The 21637-nt window shown below is 31.9% G+C and overlaps 1 protein-coding gene across 1 annotated transcript in view; it reads right to left on the bottom strand.

The window, feature by feature from the left end:
- Nucleotides 1–1854: 1854 nt before the first annotated feature.
- The window catches only part of LOC105336435 (uncharacterized), a 41539-nt gene continuing 21756 nt past the window's right edge, over nucleotides 1855–21637 (bottom strand). The window contains exons 8-29 of the mRNA XM_066065854.1: nucleotides 20557–20741; nucleotides 18798–18971; nucleotides 18281–18466; nucleotides 17460–17584; nucleotides 16242–16427; nucleotides 15714–15791; nucleotides 14793–14945; nucleotides 14466–14574; nucleotides 13983–14212; nucleotides 13548–13892; nucleotides 12972–13416; nucleotides 12384–12613; nucleotides 11955–12185; nucleotides 11683–11853; nucleotides 11332–11492; nucleotides 10401–11118; nucleotides 9470–9602; nucleotides 6167–6402; nucleotides 4670–4844; nucleotides 3051–4322; nucleotides 2856–2953; nucleotides 1855–2169 (exon numbers count right to left, since the gene is read on the bottom strand). Coding sequence (XP_065921926.1) covers nucleotides 1990–2169; nucleotides 2856–2953; nucleotides 3051–4322; nucleotides 4670–4844; nucleotides 6167–6402; nucleotides 9470–9602; nucleotides 10401–11118; nucleotides 11332–11492; nucleotides 11683–11853; nucleotides 11955–12185; nucleotides 12384–12613; nucleotides 12972–13416; nucleotides 13548–13892; nucleotides 13983–14212; nucleotides 14466–14574; nucleotides 14793–14945; nucleotides 15714–15791; nucleotides 16242–16427; nucleotides 17460–17584; nucleotides 18281–18466; nucleotides 18798–18971; nucleotides 20557–20741 — 5821 coding nt within the window. The 3' untranslated portion in view covers nucleotides 1855–1989. The remainder of the gene's footprint in view (nucleotides 2170–2855; nucleotides 2954–3050; nucleotides 4323–4669; nucleotides 4845–6166; nucleotides 6403–9469; nucleotides 9603–10400; nucleotides 11119–11331; nucleotides 11493–11682; nucleotides 11854–11954; nucleotides 12186–12383; nucleotides 12614–12971; nucleotides 13417–13547; nucleotides 13893–13982; nucleotides 14213–14465; nucleotides 14575–14792; nucleotides 14946–15713; nucleotides 15792–16241; nucleotides 16428–17459; nucleotides 17585–18280; nucleotides 18467–18797; nucleotides 18972–20556; nucleotides 20742–21637) is intronic.

The raw sequence follows: 21637 nt of genomic DNA, 5'->3' as shown, positions 1-21637 counted from the left end.
GAGAAAGTATTTTTATTACATGGATTAACCCGGGCAAAAGTTTTCCCCTTAAAAGCTAGAATTAATACAGTATTTTCCAAAAGAAATAACCATTTAAAGGGGCATTTCACGATTTTAATTAAATTATATTTTTCTGTTTTTATTAAACAATGCTTAAGGAATGCATTTCTAACAATCAAATGAAATTTGAGAGTTATATACAAGATACAGAGCTCTCAATTCTATGTCATGTAAACAAGGCTCATGCCCTTTTTTGGTCTACATAGGTTCAATATACCAGTAAAAATCTTTGCAAGGTGATTTGTCGATTTTTTTTTTATTTCAAGCATAAATAAACAGTTTCTAAAGTTTCACACATTCATTCAAAGTCTGAAACTGGAATTTTCACTTCAGCATCCAAAATTTAAACAAAATCTTTCTTTACATAGCAGTTTTTTGTGAGTTCTGTAAACTCACTTATTACTCAACTTATAACACTTAAATTTTTGTTGACTATTAAAAATGTCTTACTGAAGCACTGTATACATTAAAATCGGGGAGACAAAAATGACCAAAAAATCGTGACCATGTCCCTTTAAAGAAAAGAAATTATTTACTTCCCTCGCATTGATTTTCTTATAGAAATCTTTGTTTAAAAACTCAGTCCTATATTATTGGCCTGGCATATAATGTCCGTCTAGGAAAAGGTAATCCGAGTCACTCCAATAAAAAGAAACCTATAGAGGCATGCATTATAAATAATTAAATACTTAAAATATGATTTGTAATTAATTAGATGTTGATGTTGGATTTCCATACGTACACTTTGTCTTTTAAATTATTTGTCCGTTCAGCTATTGTTACCTCTACCACTGTAATGTATATATATATGCAATATCGTTTGTGTTCAATATTAAATATCACTTATGTTATCAATATTCATATTATAGGAAAAAGCTTTCAAAATGTCCAGAACTTATGCCGTAGCCTATTGCCATCGCCAATTTACAATAAAATATGTTTAAACTACCTGTCTAAACCCGCTTTATTTCTCAGTTGTTTACACTTTACACATTCCGTTAATTAAAAGCATATTCAACTAAATCGATGAAAATATATAAAGCACAGTAAAATTGATGTTTCATTTATGTAACAAAGTTTCCGAAATATTTTCACCTGTAAGTAAATGAGTAGGGACAATGGTATAATTATATTAGTATAAAATTCACAAGTAAAACATGACATTATGCTGCATTTTGAAATTTTATATTGATTAAAGAAATTTTTATTCAATCGATCACAGCGAGTTTCCATCTCAAACATACTCTCTCTCTCTCTCTATAGATAGATAGATAGATAGATAGATATATAGATAGATATACGTGTGTCTGGTAATTATTACACGGATAGTAAGTTCTACAGGCGTTATCAGTTAGTGACTTATGTATAAAATAATTCATTAGAAATTCATGCTAGTCTCATTTTAGTACCAGTCTGATAATGTCAGCTCTACCTATCATGCTTATTAATATTAATCTTTTGTTTGATCAAGGGCAGATAAGCGAAAATTATTCTTTTTTCGAAAGTTGTAAGGAGAAAAACATAGAATGAGCTTATTGTAGCACAGTCTAAAATCTTAATTGATGTTGGAAATTGACTAGACTCTAAAAAATTTAACAAAGGCGATATTATGTAAAAAATAAATAAATAAATAAACGCAACAGAATCGACTGAAAAGCCGATGCTAAGTGCAGTCATCCTTTGACTTATACATAATAGTTCTTTCGTACTCCTAAGAATTAGTAATATACTAGTTAATAATGTAATTTAAAAATTACTCGTGAAAACTTTTTTTCAAATATATTTATTCTGGCATATACCAGTCGTTTTTATTTTGTAAGCAAAAAACAACGAAAATTATAATGCGTATTATCAACAAAGCTTAAAAAATTTAAAATGCGAGGACAACAAATAACACAATAATATAACTTGAAGATTGCGTATTGTTGTTCAACTGCTATAGTTGAGTAACAAATCAATGTCTCGCGGAGTATTGACTCCAGTAAGTCTCTCGGTATCACTAGAAATACGTAAAGTGTCGTCACTATGTAACATGTGACCTTTTTTCGAACACACGCTGTCAGGATGCATATCTTTGGAATCTTTTCCCATTATTTTAACTTTTAAATCCTTTGAGTAAAGAAAGAGTTATAATATTATTAATTTTCTGTTGTTGAAGGCACATGACAAAACAATGTGACTTATGACATGGTCACAATTTAGGTCTAAATCTATTTTTCTGATTTTATTATGTACAAAGCTTTGGAAATGCATTTCTAATGAAATTTGAGAGTCAGTCAATGAGTTATAAGCAAGATACAGGACTCACAAGTCTTTGTCATGTAAACATGGCTCTTCGTGCCCTGTTTTTGTTTACATTTGTTCAATATATCAGTAGAAAATCTTTTTCTAGCTGATTTGTCTATGTTTTAAGCATAAATAGACAGTTACTAACGTTATATACATCTAAAACTGGAATGTTCACCTCAACATTAATTTAAAATGTAAACAAAAGCTTTGTTTACATAGCAAAGAATTGTAAGCTCTGTAACTCCCTTATAACTCAACGAATGACACTCAAATTTTGGTTTTTTATGAAAATGCGTCATTGAAGCATTGTGAACATTAAAATCGGGAAAATCTTGTTTGACCAAAATCGTGACCATACCCCTTTAAATATACAAACCACTATTTTTATTCAGTTTATTCAGATGTTATCTTCAAATAAATTATTAATGACTTGATAATGAATAACAAAATATCCCCTTATTTTATTATTTTTAAGTAATAATTATATTTAAAAAAGGTTATTTTACCTGAAGAGTTTCCGTATTATTGAAAGCTCCTTTGAGTATCCTTAGGATGGTAGGAGTATCAATTTTAGCAGATACTGAAACTTTAGAGGACAGGTATTCTACAACGAAAAATAAATTACAAATATATGGCATCCAACCTTATAGCGATATACGTTCACATGTAATAAAACTTGATTGTGATATACTTAAGCTTACTGTTTGACTTCTCATATCCGTGCCCAGATTTCCCCCGATAAACGACTCCAAGTAGACCTTTCAATGTTTTTTTTAGCATGTCAAAAATGCCGAATATTTCTCCCATGCTGGCAGTCTCTTTTCGAACGGATGTAATACTGGAGTTTAAGACAGCAGCAAACACGGTTATGAGTGTGAACAAGACAAAAAACACGTAAACGAAATAGTAAATCTTTGCTATGTATGGTGAAACGATAGCCATCCCACGAAGTGAGTTTTTCCCGATCAATGTATTTGTAAGGGTGGCCCAGGCATTAAACAGATCTCGATATTCTTCTAAATTTTTCCCAAAAAGAAGATTTCCGGAAAATACGAAGGCAAAGAAAACTAAAGCAAATACTATTCCAAAGCTTAGCAATTCCGTCGATGCTGTGGTAATAACGGATATTATTTCTGTAAATTTCCGATTATATCCAAGAATTTTTATTATCCGCAGAGTTGCAATGAATACAAGCAAGGCTACGACAGTGGTATACGTTTGGTCCCAGATAACTATGTGATTAAAGTTTACGAAACTGTCCTCACCAATAGTACCCAAGTCATCATAAAACATGGTCATAGCAGTATTAGTGTACATCATTCGAGTTATGAAGGCTCCAATAGCGAAATAACCAAGCAATAAACAAACTGTATCAACTACATTCCATGCGCTTTTAACAAAGGAACATACACCTATTTTCCGAATTTGTTTGCTTGTTTGGATTGTCAGGACAATTTGATAAATGATGAATAAAATATAGCACAATACAGGGTATGTCCCAATCACATTTAACGAGTCAAAGGGTCTAAATGGTCTAATTTCAACCCATAGAAATACTCCACCTGTTTCGGTTGTTTCGATGAAAAGGTTTACATACGTAAACATATGGATATTGCCATTATATAAAGTGAATTCGACAATGATTGCTCTAGTTCCTCTGTCAATCCAATTATTCTGTTCAATTTCATATAACATTTTGATGGCCGTTTCACGATTTTGAGTAAACTTTACGATAAATCCTCCTCCACCATACACGGTATACTCTCCCATCATAGAAGATCCCCATATATCGGCTGATTTTGTAAATTTCCAAGCACTTGCGGTAAATTTTTCTAGTTTGTAATCTTCAGAATCACAAACGGTTCGGTTATAAGGTTTCCAACCCAGGCAATATTCACTTTCGTCTTCTTCGAATTCGTTGTACTTTTCATAACACAAGTGAGTTCCTGTCAGTTTTTCGTAGTCGCATTGTGCTACAACATGAAGGGGTATATATATATATATATATATATATATATATATATATATATATATATATATATATATATATATTTTGTACATGTCCACACCTCGAGCAATAGATTTTTACTGACTTTGTATACACCAACTTTAAGCTTCTCGGCTTTGTGTGCCATTGTCACAATAATTTTGGTAATAATTGACAATGATTTTATGTGTTAAATCATTAGTGCATCTTGGGTTGAGAAAAAAATCCGTGGTGCTTATTTAAACAAATAAAATATATACCAGTAATGTATTGCATAGTTTGTCTTAATGTATATTTGGACACTACATTCCTAAATAATACCCTTTTCTGTACCTTTATTCATCCGAACTTGACGAATCCTCCCTGGTCCAACTCTTATATTTGCCATATCTCCAAACCATTGTTTATCAACTGAAGTTAACTCTTGATCTGCGTAATTCGTCAGAGGGTAATACATTGGGATAAAAGCGTCACGCATCCATCGGTAGAACTCATTGGTATTTGTAATCTAACTCAATGTAAACAATTGAGAAATACAATATGTGTGCTGTACTATAAAGTCAACAAAGCCCCCGCAATCCCCGCCATTTACGACTTTACGATCTTTAAATCTCAAACAGGCGTTCTAATCTAATATATTTTCAGACAAATCACATTTAACCGAGTATTTAAGAAAGTTATTCTTAAAAATACAAAGTACCATTTGATGCAAGGTAGTTTTAAACTTAAGAAAATCTAACTAATATCACATGACCAACCTCGGTGAGATTGCAGGTCTTATTGAAGTCATTGAAAAGGAACAATAAAATGAAATCCTGATAAACGAGGCCGGGTCTCATTTTTAATGCCCTAGATTTTTCAATGAATATTTTTACATGAATTTCTACTGATATAATCATTATTCTAAGATGAAAAAAATAAGACATTTACAACACCGTTTGTTTAAGGGGTCATCTCAAAGTTTGTAAATTTTAAACATAGGATCCTATGGGGTTTTGTTTGAAATGTATGAATTTTGCACATTTTTTACATTTTTTTAAACTTCTGCCCTAGGGATTTCTTTTTCTGTATTAGATCTTAAAGTTATTGCTAAAAGGCATCAAATGTTTAAAAAAAAATACCCTTTTACCCCCTGGTTTGTTCCAGGGGTCTTATCAAAGTTGTTTTTTGTATGCCCAATTTCCCAGTTTGTCAGATAAAGGCTATTTTTTATTTGACAAAGACGGAAATGGTAAACTTTATAGTATTATCAAAAACATTCAGACATATTTAAGTAATAAATAAATATATAACATCACCTATTAAAGGTCATTAATATAAAATACATGGTTACTGTCTTGAAATATATGAATTAAGCTATATTTAGGCGGGTTAAGAAAACGTGAGAGAGGGCTAGGTTGCTGAACCCTCTTAACTTTTTTGACCCGAGCCCAAATATAGCTTATACTTCGAGAAATTTATGTTTATTCCACAATATAATATCACTTTTACGCATCAAACGAGCTATTTTCAACAAATTTTGCCGAATATCTGCAGTTGAAACTATCACGCCATGGCGTCAACCAAGCAAAAAGATGACGTCACAATAATATAAAACGCTGCGCAAAAGCGTGCGTACTCGTTCTGTACTCGGCCTCGTTAAGTCTGTGATAAAAAATCCCCTATTTGGTCTTACGATTGAAATAAGAAATTATCACACAAAATCCTAAGCTTGATATTTATTATTTTAAAAAAAATGTACGAGTTATTTCTTTTAAACGACTGAAAATCCCCGTCATGAAAACTATAAAACGTAAAATTATATCATTGTCTTGAGGTGAGCAATGTTACCTTTGATAATGTGTTGTTACCAAACAGTTGCTGGTAAATATTTTGTTTCAAATGATATGATCTCTGGTCACGTTCTATGTAGCTTACACTATAAATAACAAACATATATATTGCATAGAACAGAAGCGTGTACAAGGCATCCTTAGCATGGAGTTCTTGCTCTCTTTGTGCTTTTAATTCTCTTATGTCTTCTTTTACGGTCTCTTGGTCTGGTTTCATTAGGTCTTGAATAAATACTGAAATGTAAATGATTATTTCTTTTACTCTAAGTTTCAATACAAGATAATTATTGATCATATCACTCACCTGAGCAAATGACCCAGTTAGATGGCCTTATCTGTTAACAAAGTGGCATCTCTCTGACCCAAAAGGTTATAAAACAAATTTATGATTTTATGCTGAATTTTTATTTCAAACTGTCTTGCATCTACTTTTTTTAAACAAACTTTTATTATTTTTTCGATTGAAAACCTTGATGGATATCTATTAGAGAGTTCTTATATATATGCAGACGTTACTCTTGAAAATTGGCTTCTTAATATCTAGGCTGCCTTTTTAATTTTTGTCCTGTCACATACACCTTTACAGCTGATATGACTATAGACCAAATACTGCTTTTTCATCGATGTGTACTTATATAATTATGCAGTATGAAGAAAAAGTTGGGTACAAAATTTCAAGCGACTACACAATAATAGTTTGGTTTTTATTTGAAGCTCCTTTATACTAATACCTTAACACAAATTTATGAGAAAATATCAGAATAGGTTAAACTTTACTTTGTCTATCCTTTATTTCTTACTATTGACTTGTACAACCTAATAGCCTAACAGCTTCAGTTTCTGGTGTCAAAATATAAACTGAAGAAAGCATTAGGTTTCTAACTTTCTTTTTCTCTTTCTCTTCTTCATTCTTTTATTAAAGCTGACATGAATTCATAAATACGCATTATTTCCCTTTTATGACCGACTACCTTCATATAAGTTGTCGATTTCTATTGTTCTGCTCATCGCTACACATCCCCTTATATAAGGCCGAGAGTACGATTCATGCTTCACTACATTCAGGTATTTCGTTCATCCGAACACGTTACCTTGGACGAAAAGACATGTAGAAACGCGTTTTGAACAAAAACGCGTTGATAACCACTATGCTGACAAAAAATATCCAATGAACGACGAAACAAGACAGACTGAAATCCAGGCACAGATATTTAAAAATCCTCGAAAATTGTAGACTGTTTTCCTGTATATTATTATAATAACATCGCACATGCAGATCTGTGCAGATCGAGCAATGTCAATGATCTCATAGATTTTAGAAACGGCGTGTTTTTGTAGAAACCGATGGAAACGATGTTACGTTGTTACTTTATTAAATTGACTATCATTTAGCTACTGTGTTGGATGTAGTGCCGCTGGGTTTTTCAAAAAGATGCAGGCGTTATGCACTCTGTATGAACGACACACGTGTTCGATGTGCATGCGAAGTAAGGCAGCACTATCTGTGCAAAATGGTACGATTACCTTGGAAATTTTTTCAAAGAATAAATATATTTTGCATTTCAGTGATTGCTGTTTTCTTCATTCTTTATTACAAATATTTTACTACAGCCAGAAAGCCTCGATCGGAAATCAACCGACCGTAACTTGCTCAACCGGTATATATACCCCAGTGGTAGTAGAGGAGCGATCGAAACTAATATTGCGACCAAATGCTTTTATGAATTCATGTCAGCTTTCATGTAATATAAGATCCTAAACTCTCCTTATTTTAATAAATTGTTGTGAAAACCTTGCCACATTCATACAGACTGGCGATGTATTTACGAAAACTAATAGGACGCAATATTATTGTTATAACACGAAGAATAAAAATTAATTTTTCCTTGTTTGTTTTTCAATTTCAAGCAAAATTATAAAAACTTTTATTGAAAAAATGTCAATGTTAATTATTTTAATGTATAGTGGAAGCTTCATTTTTAAATTGTGCAAGGACGTTTTGGAAAAAAACGTTGAAATTCGACCAATAGGTCCTATGAAGAAATAAACGCCATTATCTGATGCTTCATATAACAACAAGAACGATTTTAACGTCAGACACCGGACAAATTCTGATCAGGTGTGCTACATATCTATGGCTTACTTTCCTAACAATATATAACAAGAAATCATATTGACGCAAGCGTCAAATGGGCCGCAAAAAATATAATTGTTGTATGAATCATTCATTTGGTTGTTTACATAAAAACACACCACAAAGAAGAAAATAAGAGTTGGTTGTATTAATTTTTATGGTAAATTTTGATATACTTTCAGCAACTTGTTTTGAAGTTTAACATTTTACTATTATCATAAAGAATAGATTTCGTTACTGTAAGGATTTCTAACGGAAATTGTATGATCATTGCCATAGTATGAAGTAATGGAGAACACGTTGATTTGTACATTACTCTATTACAAAATTCAACTCATAATTTTTCTCTTGGAGATTATGTATTTCAAACCATTTTTGGGGGGTTTTTTTGTTGCATTGTATTGAATGAAAACTTAATGCATTAGTTAAATATATGATTTCAAGGGAACTCAAAATAAAATTAAAAAAAAAAATGATTAGTTCGAATTTTCCAGTCAGTTCAAATTTTCATTTCTGTCATATTCTTGCGTAAATAATTGATAATTATAATGTCATTTCATGATATATTCTACCACATTTTACATGGAAATATAATAAATACACACGCAAAGTCATTTTATTTGACACGGCACATAGAAATTCAAATATATCATTTAAATAAAATTTAATGACATTCAGGTCTTAAGTCTTTCAGGTCTTTAGTATGTCCCGCATACCGATCCTGGTGCATTGTAGAACTCCCAAATTTTCCGAATAGATTATAGTCTCGATAAAAACGCGCCAAATACAACAATCTTCTAAGTATGACCTACTTTTCATTTACGAGTAAAACCAAAAATATCTGATATTTTCTAAAAGACATAAAACATATTTCTACGTGCAAATTTACTTTTAATTCATAAAAATAAGCATAGTATTAATTCTATTAAAAAACAACTATCCCGCAGAAACGCAGTAACAATATTTAAATGTGTATCAAATAACGGACCGCCTTCCGGCGGCCCATAATAATCTCACATTTTTTAAATACAGAATGTCATATTGACGAGCATAGTTAAATCGACATCAAAACTTTTTAAAAACTGTGTTCTGGCATAAGCAAGATGAATATGGTAATTTGTTTTAAACTGTTCATAAAAAAAGCCGAAAGATAGTACAAAACCATACCTATATCAGCTCGTTGTACTTCCGATTTGTACGTTGAAATTGATTTTTGTAATGTTTTGATGGACACTGAAGGGCAATCGCCATCAGGAGACTTCTTGAACAGGAGGGCCAAAATAAAGGCGAGTATGGTAATCTAAAATTATTCCAATCATACCTTACTTTAACACATTGAATAAACTGATCATCAATTTTTTACAAATTCAAACTTCACTCTCCTTTCCTTGAATTCTTAACTTGCAAACAGTATATATATTTTTTTATTTTTAAAGGGCTATGTATGATACTAGCAAAAAGCCCACATAATTCGCATTTATTTTAAGTGTTTCAGGTACATTAAATTGTTTTGTTATTTTAAGAAGAATTGATACAAAATGTATTTTTTGCCTAATTATTTAATTTATTTGCTCTCACTGGCAGACTATGACTTTAAAAGTAACGCGCTTTTTTTTAGTTCAATCATTTTCAATCATTTTTAAAATCTTTTTTCGAATGGAAAATAAAGAGCGACGCTTTGAACAAAAACGAACTTTTTTGTCATATATCACTATTGAAAAGATATATATTTAGTGAAAATATTTTGTTTGCTCAGGCTATTGCTCAATGTTTTCTTTAACAAAAAACGGCTTGAAAACGAGCCGTTTAATGCTAAAAATGCAAAAATGGAAGAAAAAGGTAAACTTTATGGTGTCATATTTCTAAATTAGGGGCACTTAAATCAAAATAAAGATGATGAAAAACCTTCAAAATAATGTATATATGTGCAAAGAAAACAAAGTTTAACGTACTGATGTTTCACATTCAAATTTCCAGTGTAGAGTTTTAAATTTCATATACTTTTACGCTGGTTTTTCTCAAGAATCATAATTATAATGAAAGCGGAAAAAAGAGATTGAAAAGAAAGAGATCTAGAGAGAAAGAGAGATAAGACCACCTTTACTGGATCAACTACAAAGAATGACTCCAGGAAGCTTAAGATAAAAGTTGTGATCCACTCCTCTGACTTTGATTTCCCCCATTCCATGCTTATCAGAAAAAGATAAAATGTAGATCCGACTATGCTCAAAAAATTAATACTCCAAGCTATATAGATAGTCCAGTATGGAAATGGTAGACGATTTTGAACAAATGCATCATCTAAAGGATCTTTTTCCTTTATAAAGCAACTCTTATCCTTTATAAGTTTTGAAACCCTTTTGTTTAATGATTTCTCTGTCGTATTATCGTTAGGTTTTGAAGCAAATTTCGGACGACTTTTTCTAAAAATAAGCACAACAAAGATAACTGGAGGGGTTGTGATGAGAATACTTTGAATTGAAACTATAAGATTAGTCATTGAAAATCGAATGAAACCAATTTTAACTTCGTCTGCAGGTTGTATATCTTCTGTGGATTTGAAAAACATGGCGTTTGTTAACATTGTCAATATCAAAAAAGTAACAAGGCAAGCAAGTCTCTGTACTCGCGTAAAGTTACTCTTTTCCGGTCTGATAATAATAGACAACCAAAGATGATTATCTGTGAGACTCTTTTGAATATGCTGGGAAAACAATATTTTAAAATCTTGTCTCTGTCCACACTCTGGAATGATCCTCTCTATTTTGCCATCCTCGTGATCAAGAGCCAACCATTGTTCACAAAGGAAAGTGTACCTACAATTAAAAAAATTTGTGATACTCTATACTGAACTTATGTCTTATTTCTTATCATTATAATTCAAACAAATGCTATTAAACATGAAATTCGATATGTGTGATCAATAGCATTAAAGTCTATTGCTCTTCCACTTTCCTGAATTTTGCTTTTATAGTCTATTCACATAATAAGTGAGTATTCCACAAAGTCCTTATTATGTAAGGTCTTACCTGTTGCGAGTTTGTACGTCATCGATTATAACTTTATCCAGATACCAACTTTGAAGGTCTCCACAACCTGCACTATCATGCCATATTCTTAAATAAGTAAGATCTCCAAGACACGCACTTGTTCCCATAAAAAATCTCTTAATGCTTGATGTTTCAAATCCCTGTAAAAATTATTCCTATTTTTACACTTATTCTTGGTACTCCTTAACATTCATATACATGTACTTATTATTCAAGGACTTTTTTATTGATCAACTTTCTGTGGAAATTATCTTAAATCATTTATCGGGGAATTTCATTACCTGTATGACTAACATAACAATAAATAACATTTTTTAAAATACAAAATACCTCCGTTATTCCATCGGTCAGAAGACGCACCCCAGTATCGTCATCCTCACCCGATAATACGAAACAGACGTTAGATTTTGTACCAGATCCTCTCCTGAATCCTGTATGAACTGTTATGAGATAGAAATACCTGTCCGTCGCCTCACTATCCGCCAAAAAGTAAACTGACCACTGAAAACACATAGAAAATATTGATGATAGATAAGAAAATTATGATGTCTCATTTACTTCGAGTTTCAAGTTCTGAGAGAATAATTACATATCAGACACACCTTCTCAAGATCCTTTATGTCTTTCTTTCTTAGAATTATCATGCAAACGATCGTCACGGAAAAGATCCCGATCAGTGTTCCATAGACTGCAGCATTTTCCAGATCAATCTGAATGTTATCAAAATCTAAAGTATTCGGAGGAACGTAAAACGTGGTGGCAAAGATAGTTCCCCTTGACTTTGTTTTCGTGCATCTACAATTTGTCTCCTCTAACGTGCTACTCTCTAATACCTATAACACAAGGCTCATTTAAATCAAATAAGTACATAATTCCTAATAATCAAATACGCATATCTTTAAACAGAAATAGATACAATCTACAATTTTTATTATCAAGTAAAAACTATTTTATGAAATGGACTTTAAATTACAGGTAACCCTTAAAACTAATTCAGTTTTTAATTTATATACGATACTAATTTCACCGACCTGACATCCGGTTGACACCCAGTCCTGTTCTTCCTCATCCCAAGTCCGACATCCTGTTGTCGCAACAGCAAATGCAAAATTTGACGAAGATGAGTCAAATATTGAATTATTTTGTGATGTGTTCACACTGTCTTCGATGCTTTGAATAGTACTATGAATACTTGAATTTGTATGATCCTGGGTAGCTCTTCTTTTCCTTGAGGATCTTTTTTCATTCACATTAGCTACATCTTCATTTAAGAACATTAAAGAAAGCGAAAATTAACTACCCAATGCACAAGTGAAGACAAAAAATTTATTAGGTATGGAAACTATATTATTTTTACACGGAGACGTAAGAAAAACATCCGTTAAAAGTCATAAACGTGTTTGCACAAGTATATATGAATTAACTAAGTTAATTCTTAAATTCATTATTTTACAAGTGCATAATACAACAACGTTGTAATTGAGGCTTCGTAAATGGTTTACCACGGAATAAATCTGTTTATTTTGTTTTGCTGCTACAAAGAGAATGCAGGTAAAGACTTTTAAGTTACTTTATAGCATGAAAAGTAATGCAGCGGTTATGTTTCATTATTTCTGTACCTTTCATGGGTTTAATCCCGAAATAGCAGACTCCCTCATCACATATATTTGGTGGAATAATAAATTTAAATCCATCTTTTGTCAGGTCCCGAACAGAGAGCCTTCTTTTCCAAACATATTTCCCTTTGCTTTGTCGGGGATAATTAGTTTTGCCTAAATATATTGTGTACAGGTTATCACTTCCGCTGGAAAGGTCTTCTGGGTTTAGATATGCAATAAGTGTATCCTCTTTGCTCTTTACGTATATTCTGAGATACATGAAGCCATCTGGATCTTCTGGGAATGTCTTCGGTGTGTATCGTTGCATATATCTATATGCAGGCAGTTTACTTTTGAATTTGATGGTTGGAGCAATATTTCCTTCTAAGTTGACGGATGCAATTGAGGAAGTGAGAAGGTTTGAATTATTACCATACATGAGTGGATTTTTCGTCGTAATTGACATCTGAAATAAATAAAAGTACATTAATGATGCAAATGATAGGAGTAATTGTTATAAAATATAAGCTGATGTGCCGTTCTTGTGAACAAATTACAGCTGTAAAACTGATCAAGATTTCGCAATTGTCCATTTACCTTAATTTGGACAATAGTATTGGCATCTGGGTTTGAATCGTTTAAGGATGACGCATTTAGTACATTAGATGTCATTACTGGAATTTGAGTTGATGTGGGTATGGATGTTGGCTCAAGTAGGAGCGTATCATTAAAAGATGATGATGCTTCAACAAAATCAACTTGAACTCCCTGATATAAAGACTGACTTTTGTTGACAATGTTACCAAGAGTACCCACTTCTGTTGTTACTTTAATCCCTTTATCAATTACACTTTTCGATCCCTCCCCGACTTCTTGTTGCACAATCATTGCCTTTTCAATATCTTCCAGTATTTTTCTTATAGATTTTGCTGTTCTCTTTGCCTGTAAAACATGACAATCAAACACGTGCTGAGTTTGAATGAACTTTAGGTATTCATAAACCGATTCTATGCAGAAATATATTTTTCTTACGAAATATTTTTTTCCTTTTTGTTTATTCCGGGCTTTCTGTACTTCTTTGTATTTTTTCTTTGCTCGTCTCCATAGATCTTTGCGTGATATATTGTTTCTAAAATCAACATCTCTTTTGTATTCCTTGAGTAGGTTTTGGTATATGGAATCCTCTGTTATTACTTCAGTCGGGTCATAAACTTCATCAGGAAGCAACGTATCAGTTATCTGACCCAACGATGATAGGGTATCTGCAATTTTACAAGAGAAATTAGTTTAAGGCACTATTTGCATATAGTTCAAGATACAATCATAGTGAACTTCATATACATGTATGATACATGTGATATAAAAAATATCACTCTAAAATAGGCTAATACTTTTTTGTGTTCAAATAAAAAACTGTTTGCCTGGCTTTTATATTTCTTATTAAAATTGACTTTGTATTACTATATTTACATGCCTATGTATAAGCAAATTAAACATTAAAACACCGATACTTACTATCTATAGCGCCAGCAATGGTAGCAATACTCTCTACCGGAAACGGCAGTATGTTTGCGTTTTCTAAAATACTAGCCATTATAGTTGTAGCGACTTCAGTTATGTTTTCCTAAAACAGTTAATTACATTACTCATTGTCTGACAATATGTTTTTAAGAAATATAAATTATTGATACTTAAAGTTAAAGATTTTTTTAATTTAATGGCAATTTTAGAGAGTAATTGATGAATATATCAATGAACCACAATGTAATAGTAACAGAACTGAAGGCGGATGAAATGTTTTTCCATTTTTTTTACTCGAATTTAATTCCGGTTTTTTTTTACCGCAGAATCTGTTGTAATAAAATCAGGATTCTTGGTGACAGACATTAGAGTACTTGATATCTGTTGACCATCAGCAGGACTGAATACTTTAGGCTTCGTGTTGTTTCCGGGGGTGACAGTATTCAGCAATGCACCTGCGATTTTCACTGCTTCCTTCATTCATCCCATTGTTTAGATAATATAAAAAAATTAAGTATAACTGTGTTTAGTTACACGGTAGATAGAAAGATAGATAGATAGATAGATAGATAGATAGATAGATAGACTGACATGCAGGCAGTGACAAATAGTGCCTAATCATAGTATATTGCTACATGTACATTTATGGTATACTGTTTTCTTGTCGCTATATTTAAGTCCTAAACCTATACTAAATCATTATATCCACATCACACAACTCTTCCATTTCCAAAATTAATTGTGTTTAAAGGAAAGGGTGATATTTGTTGCACAATATGAAATGTAGCACTTTTAAGGAAGGAGTCTTGTCTGGTTTTTAAAATATCAAAAATATATTTTAACCAAATACCCGTCTTGGATTATGGTCAATATAACAAATTCCATGTCAACTCATGTCTATGTAATAATTATTTTAATAGCACCTTTTGTTATTTCATTGGGATGTAAATTTGATTCAGTCAATTGAGCTTAAACAAATTAATCAGAATTAACTGATTTTTTTAATATGTTCTACGGACATTTTAAACATGGATTTTAAAAGAAATAAAGAATTTAAAGAATTTATTTCATTATTTTTTCTATAAACTTTTTATTTCTATCTAAATTCTGAGAGTAATATATGCAAGTCAAATTACATAGTATGCAGGTTCCTATATCTAAATAACTTATATGTTGACTCCCTCCTTAAGTACTAAATTGCGATATCATTAACACAGTATCATGGTCAGTTTCATCATGCACCTTTTGGTAGCGTCCTGTCACAGGGCTCAGACTTTCATCTTCGTTATCATCATCACCATCGTCTTCATCTTCATCAGTCTACATTTACAGAAAAATAAGTATCAACGACGGTTTTCTGTTGTCATGTGTACACCGTTTACTTTGTTTCCTTTTTATTATATATTTTTTAAAAATTTATTGCCATTTTGTCAATTTTACCGTTACGTTTTATATTATAACAAGAGCAATATAAGTAAAATAAAATTATGCTATTTTTCTAGTATTTAATTTTGTTTGCAAACGTCATCGTTTTTAAATATGTATGTATGTTTTAATACTGTCTTGATGAAATAGATTAGATTTATTATTCATACTTTGTTTCTTGACTTGGTACGAGTCATTAAAAGAAAGCTGTATTACTATGCATGTACATGAACAGGTACCCATAACCAATATTTTTAACATAAATCCAGTAACTCAGATACTCTTACCTTTACCCTTACGTGCAAATGATAAAATAAATACATTTATATGTCTTTAAATATCAACCTGTTCAATGACATCTTGTGATGATTCTTTGAAGTAGGACAACACAGAACCGACAAGACGAACAACTGCCATATCGTTTCCACCAGATGCAGTTATGTTAAAAAGACCGGAAAAGGAATCAAAGAGCTCATCCAAAGCTTTTGTGTCCTTATCATCTGTTGGAATGAAGTTCTCTACGGGTTTTACCTTTAAAAACACCACGACGTCATAAAAGAGAATAGCAAATATACATGTTACATTCTTATTACAAAGGTGCCAACTAGGATGATACATAGCATGTTTAAATAGCTCCCTTAAGGAAAAATATCGAAAAAGGGATAACTAACTGCTATTTTAAATCACATTTAAAAATTCATCTAATGTTTTAAATTCATTACTTGATTTGCTGGCATGACATTTGGATGATAGACATGCTACGTGTACTGTGAAATCATTAGAATTTATTGTGGCTCAATTTTCGTGGTATTCGTGGGTAACCCTTTCCTATGAATTAACATCCTCGACGAAATCAAATTTAAAAAGAGTTATCTTTTTTAATGAAATTGAAGACCGACTTATCAGACAATAAAAAAAAACAAACAAACAAAACAAGCATTCTGAGAGTATTGCATAAGCAATCAAGTCCCCTACCGGTTTGTAGAAATTTGTGAAAACAATGCACTGTTATGCAGACTATTATTTCTTACCGTCTTCTGTAGCCCGAATAACCAGACTAACCCGATAACGAACCAGATTGTAATAATACAAAAACCATGTCGATTAAATTTACAACACAATGCTTGACACTATTTTACAGAACTTATTTGTATGTTAGAAACAATAAAGGAATGGTCCAAGTAATGCACGATACTATTACTGACTACATACTTTCCTCATTTATTCAATACATACCGAATCCGATAACGAACCCGAATATTAAAAAATTGGAATATAAAAAATTAATTTTCCGGAAAATACAAGCTGTTCAGCAAATCTCACATTATTCTTCAAACGCATAAAGAAAAAAAGTGTGGAAAACTGAAGTAGGGCAGACGGACGGACGGACGGACGGACAGACAGACGGACGGACGGACAGACGGACTGACGGACGCAGAGGAAACCTATAGTCCCGTCCAGTGAAAACCGGTAAGGGACTAAAAAAAAACAATCCACAAAAATTGTCCCACATCAATTTAAATGATTCCACAGTATTTCCTCACAAGTAAAACGTTTACTTGCCTTCACTTGAGCCGTTGTTGAATTGTAATCACCATATTTATCAAATACATAAACGTGAATATCCAGAGTGTAATTAAAATCTTTATTTCCAAGAGGTAATTGCATATTTATGGCGGAACTTTCTCCTGTAAACAAAAGTAATACAGAACTATATCAAATAATATCATATTTTCCTTTATTTACCTATTTACCTAAAAAGAACTTTTAATAAGAAATGAAAATACATGTATGTTAAAGGGGCAGAGGCACATATTTTCTATTTTCAACCTACTTTTATCGTTAATATTAATATTTTATTTCCTAATTGGAATTCATAATTTGAATGCCGTTTTCGAGTTTCAAAGTGCTCACAAACGCTTTCTTTTGAAAATGTGCCTCATGCCTTGTTTTTTAAAATATTTTTTTAATTTTTCTATTTACATCAAATGAGTATAAAAACTTTTATTATAATAAGTTCATTTTTTGCAATCCAATTTGCTATGTGGGGCAACTTTTATCTCATTTGATTCTGGTTTAATCTTGTATGTTACCATCAACAATTATTAAACGATTTAGATTGCAAGGAACAGTCTCAGTTACAGATTGATTCGTTATAGATCGGGATATACAACTTATAATGAATACGTTTTTGTGTGGATAATTGCTGTAAAAAAGATAATATTGTTAGCATTGTAAGCATTTCTTAATTCTAAGTAAAAGGAGTATATATTATCATACATTCGAAATAATTTTATTTTATCTATTTTGATTTGATTAAAAAAATTTGCAACATCTACCACACGAAATCAAATCATTTATATTCATTTTTAAAGAAGTCACACCTCCTCTATAAAGTGCAGTTTTCGTTTCTTTGACAGTTCCGGAAGCGTTCGATTTTGACACCACTTCATACAGGTACGTCAATGGCTCTTGTTCTTTAGTGTCTACATCGAGATTGCGCTCAAGTCTGCTTCCTTCATCCAACCAATTATTACAGACAATGTCAAAGGTAGTTTTCATTGCCTGTCCTAAATCGATCATGAGAAATTTAATGAATCTAGAGTGGAGACATAAACCAAAAATGTATGGTTTAACTCATTTAATCAACTTTCTGGTGATCAAATGAAAGAGCAGAGTAGTTTTAAAATTTGTATTCGCGTGCGAGAAATTTTCGCGAGGTTCGCGAAGGCCTCGTCGTCGCGATTATTTCTCGCCGCGATGTCGTCTACTTTTTACAACAAAACGGTAGGGATATAGCTTGATCGCGAACATTAGTCGTCATGAACCACTCTTGCATGAGTAAATCGCGAAATAATGTCGTCGCGAATAAAAGTTGGTTTACAGTAATCAAGGTTATACCTTCCTCTGGAACTACTTTACAGTCTCCATGGTGCGGTAGATAATTTGTTCTGATGTCCATGGCTACAGTACTGGTTCCTTCCCGATTCTCCAAAGATGTTTCAAGTTTTAACAGATAACGCTCTCCTGGTTCAAGTGAGTTTTCCTTCAGTACCATAGTTGCCGAATCGTTGCCTAGCATGAAATAATAACAAAACATTGATGAACCAGGTTATGTTTTTTTAATATAACACAGGGGGTGTCATAATGGAATTTTAATATCAATTCTATGTATTAAAGAATCAAAATTCGGTAGCCACGCATTGTCACAGATTTTTTTCATACTTGACAATTTGATAGACTTTGGTGAGTAACAAAGCCTAACACCATTTGTTTGTTGCTATGTGGTCCTGTTGCCATGGTAACCAAGGGTAAAGATGTAAAGATGGCATTTTAATGCTTTTTTGAGAACATATTGTAAGTAATGTGCAGAACTTGGGGTTTCCTGGGTAGAACATATTATTAAAAATAGTTGTCATTTTTTAAAAGAAAGAAACAAATTCATGGAGAAACACATATTTATAGGGCGTTTCCATGGTTACTAAACAGAAATTCTAAAATCTGTTTTCTTCATTTAATTTGAATAAAAAGTGCAAATCTTGGATTTTTCGGTAAACACTATTATGATTGTGCAATTAAGAATTTAAATATGAAAATTGAGAACCGTTGCTTTGGTAAAAAGCTTAAAAATAAGGAAAATTATAATATTTTCAGGCATCTTTGAATCGGTATTTTTCAATTATAATAAATAAATATATAAAATCAAATTATGAGAAAAAATAAAGTATGTCCTTAATTTCAATAACACTTAAAAAATCTGAAATTTTCTAAAAATGACTGCCGTTGCTACGGACTTTTCAAAAGGTTAGAATATCTGTGTGATTTTTAGGCAACATAATTTTCCATGGCAACAACACTTCTCTGTTGCATAACAAAGCTTTTTGTGGTATATAATGAAAATTTATATACATTTTCACAAATTCCACCTAAAACAATTGCAACAAAAATTCTATTATTGGGAGTTAAAGTATATCAAAATTATCCTTAATTTCTCAATTTATTGGCCTTGTTGCCATAGCAACGGATGTCAATTTTCATAATAAAATATATATAGCATGGACATTGATATGGATGTAACATTTTAAAAGTATTGGTTTCTCCATCAATTTTCTGATAAAATTAAATAATTAAAAATAGGACAAAGGCTGTTTTATGTCTTTGATAGTTTACATTAATGGGCAAAACCTTCTTAAATGGCTTCAAAGTAGGTAAGTTTTGCTATTTTTCCATCTTAAGCCTCGATTACTATGGCAACGGTTACCCCTAGCAACCAACTTTTAGTGGGTTTTTTTGCGTTTTACACCTAGGTGTGTCCATGTATGAAATATAAGAAAAATTGGTGACTATGCGTGTCCAGACCCTTTTATAAATCTTTGATTCTTACATAGAATTGATCTTAAGTATTTCTATTGGAATAACATTGAAAATATTTGCATCTAAAACGTTTTTGGATACAAATAGGTTTAAAAGATGCAATATGTTATGTGACGGTATATGATTTTATACAATTCGCTTGTGTCTTCTATCCTCTTCCCAAATAATGATAACTTTTTAAATAAGACTCATATACTACGACAAAGCATGAAAAATTTCATCTATTAAGTGTTATTTTGTTCTTTGGAAACGTGTACGAAGGTTTTGTATGTTACACAACGCATACCTGTCGCTGTCATGTTGATAAAATTATCTACTTCTTCTTCTTTCTTTTCTTCCCCTTTCCCTCCCACAAGCTTGTAAAGTCTCCATGAAAATATCGGTACTTCATTGGGCTGACAATCCAAACACACGGCGTACAGCTTCATCTTAGACGTTACGGCATATTTCTCGGCACAGTTCATACTGCAGCTATTAAAACACATGTTGAATTTAATGCACAAATGAACAAAAACAAATCCACATTTAAACATACAAATTCTACTTGCAAAATATTTTTACTGTATATTGTCATCCACGTGACTTCGGCAAAAATGTTCAGCATCAGAGAGAGAGAGAGAGAGAGAGAGAGAGAGAGAGAGAGAGAGAGAGAGTCTAACCTAAGAATACACATGCAAGCATGCAAGATAAGCCCGTTGCTACGCTTTTTGCTGTATACGAGGGTTGTTAGAAAAGTTCGCGCACACGTTCGATCGTGAGCGGACTATTCGAATGATAGCAACGAAACTTTTCAGATCAAGATGACAAACGTTGTTTTATGTGCTAAAAAACTATATACGGGCAAAACCTTATCAAATGGCTTCAAAGAATGTTAGATTTGCTATTTTCTATCTTTAGCTTCGGTTTCCATGGCAACAGTTACCCCAGTAACCAATTGTAGTGTCCTTTTTCATTTTATATCTACATATAGGTGTATCCGTGTGTGAAATATAAACAAATTGGCGAATATGCGTGACCAGGCCCTAAATAAATCTTTGATTCTTGCTTAAAAGTAATATTGACGGCAACTGATAGAAATACATGAAAATAGGTTGCGCTTAACTAAATTCGTTTTATATTGGTCATCTGAAAAGTTTTTTTTTTTAAATGATTCCATCCAACATTATAGGACACAATGTGTGCTCCTTGTGTATGGAGTGAGGGATATTTTTAATAAGGTATCAAACAGATATTAATATTTTAAAAGTTTAAAATAATTAACCCCTGGCTTGGAATCACGAATTTTAGATTTCCTAGTTAATACTTACATAATTCTACTCTTGATTTCACATGCTGGATGGTAGACAGTAAATACCTACTTATCAACG

The sequence above is a fragment of the Magallana gigas genome, chromosome 7 (assembly GCF_963853765.1).
Source record: "Magallana gigas chromosome 7, xbMagGiga1.1, whole genome shotgun sequence".
NCBI classification, from domain to species: domain Eukaryota; kingdom Metazoa; phylum Mollusca; class Bivalvia; order Ostreida; family Ostreidae; genus Magallana; species Magallana gigas.
This window is presented reverse-complemented; position numbering and strand designations above follow the sequence as displayed.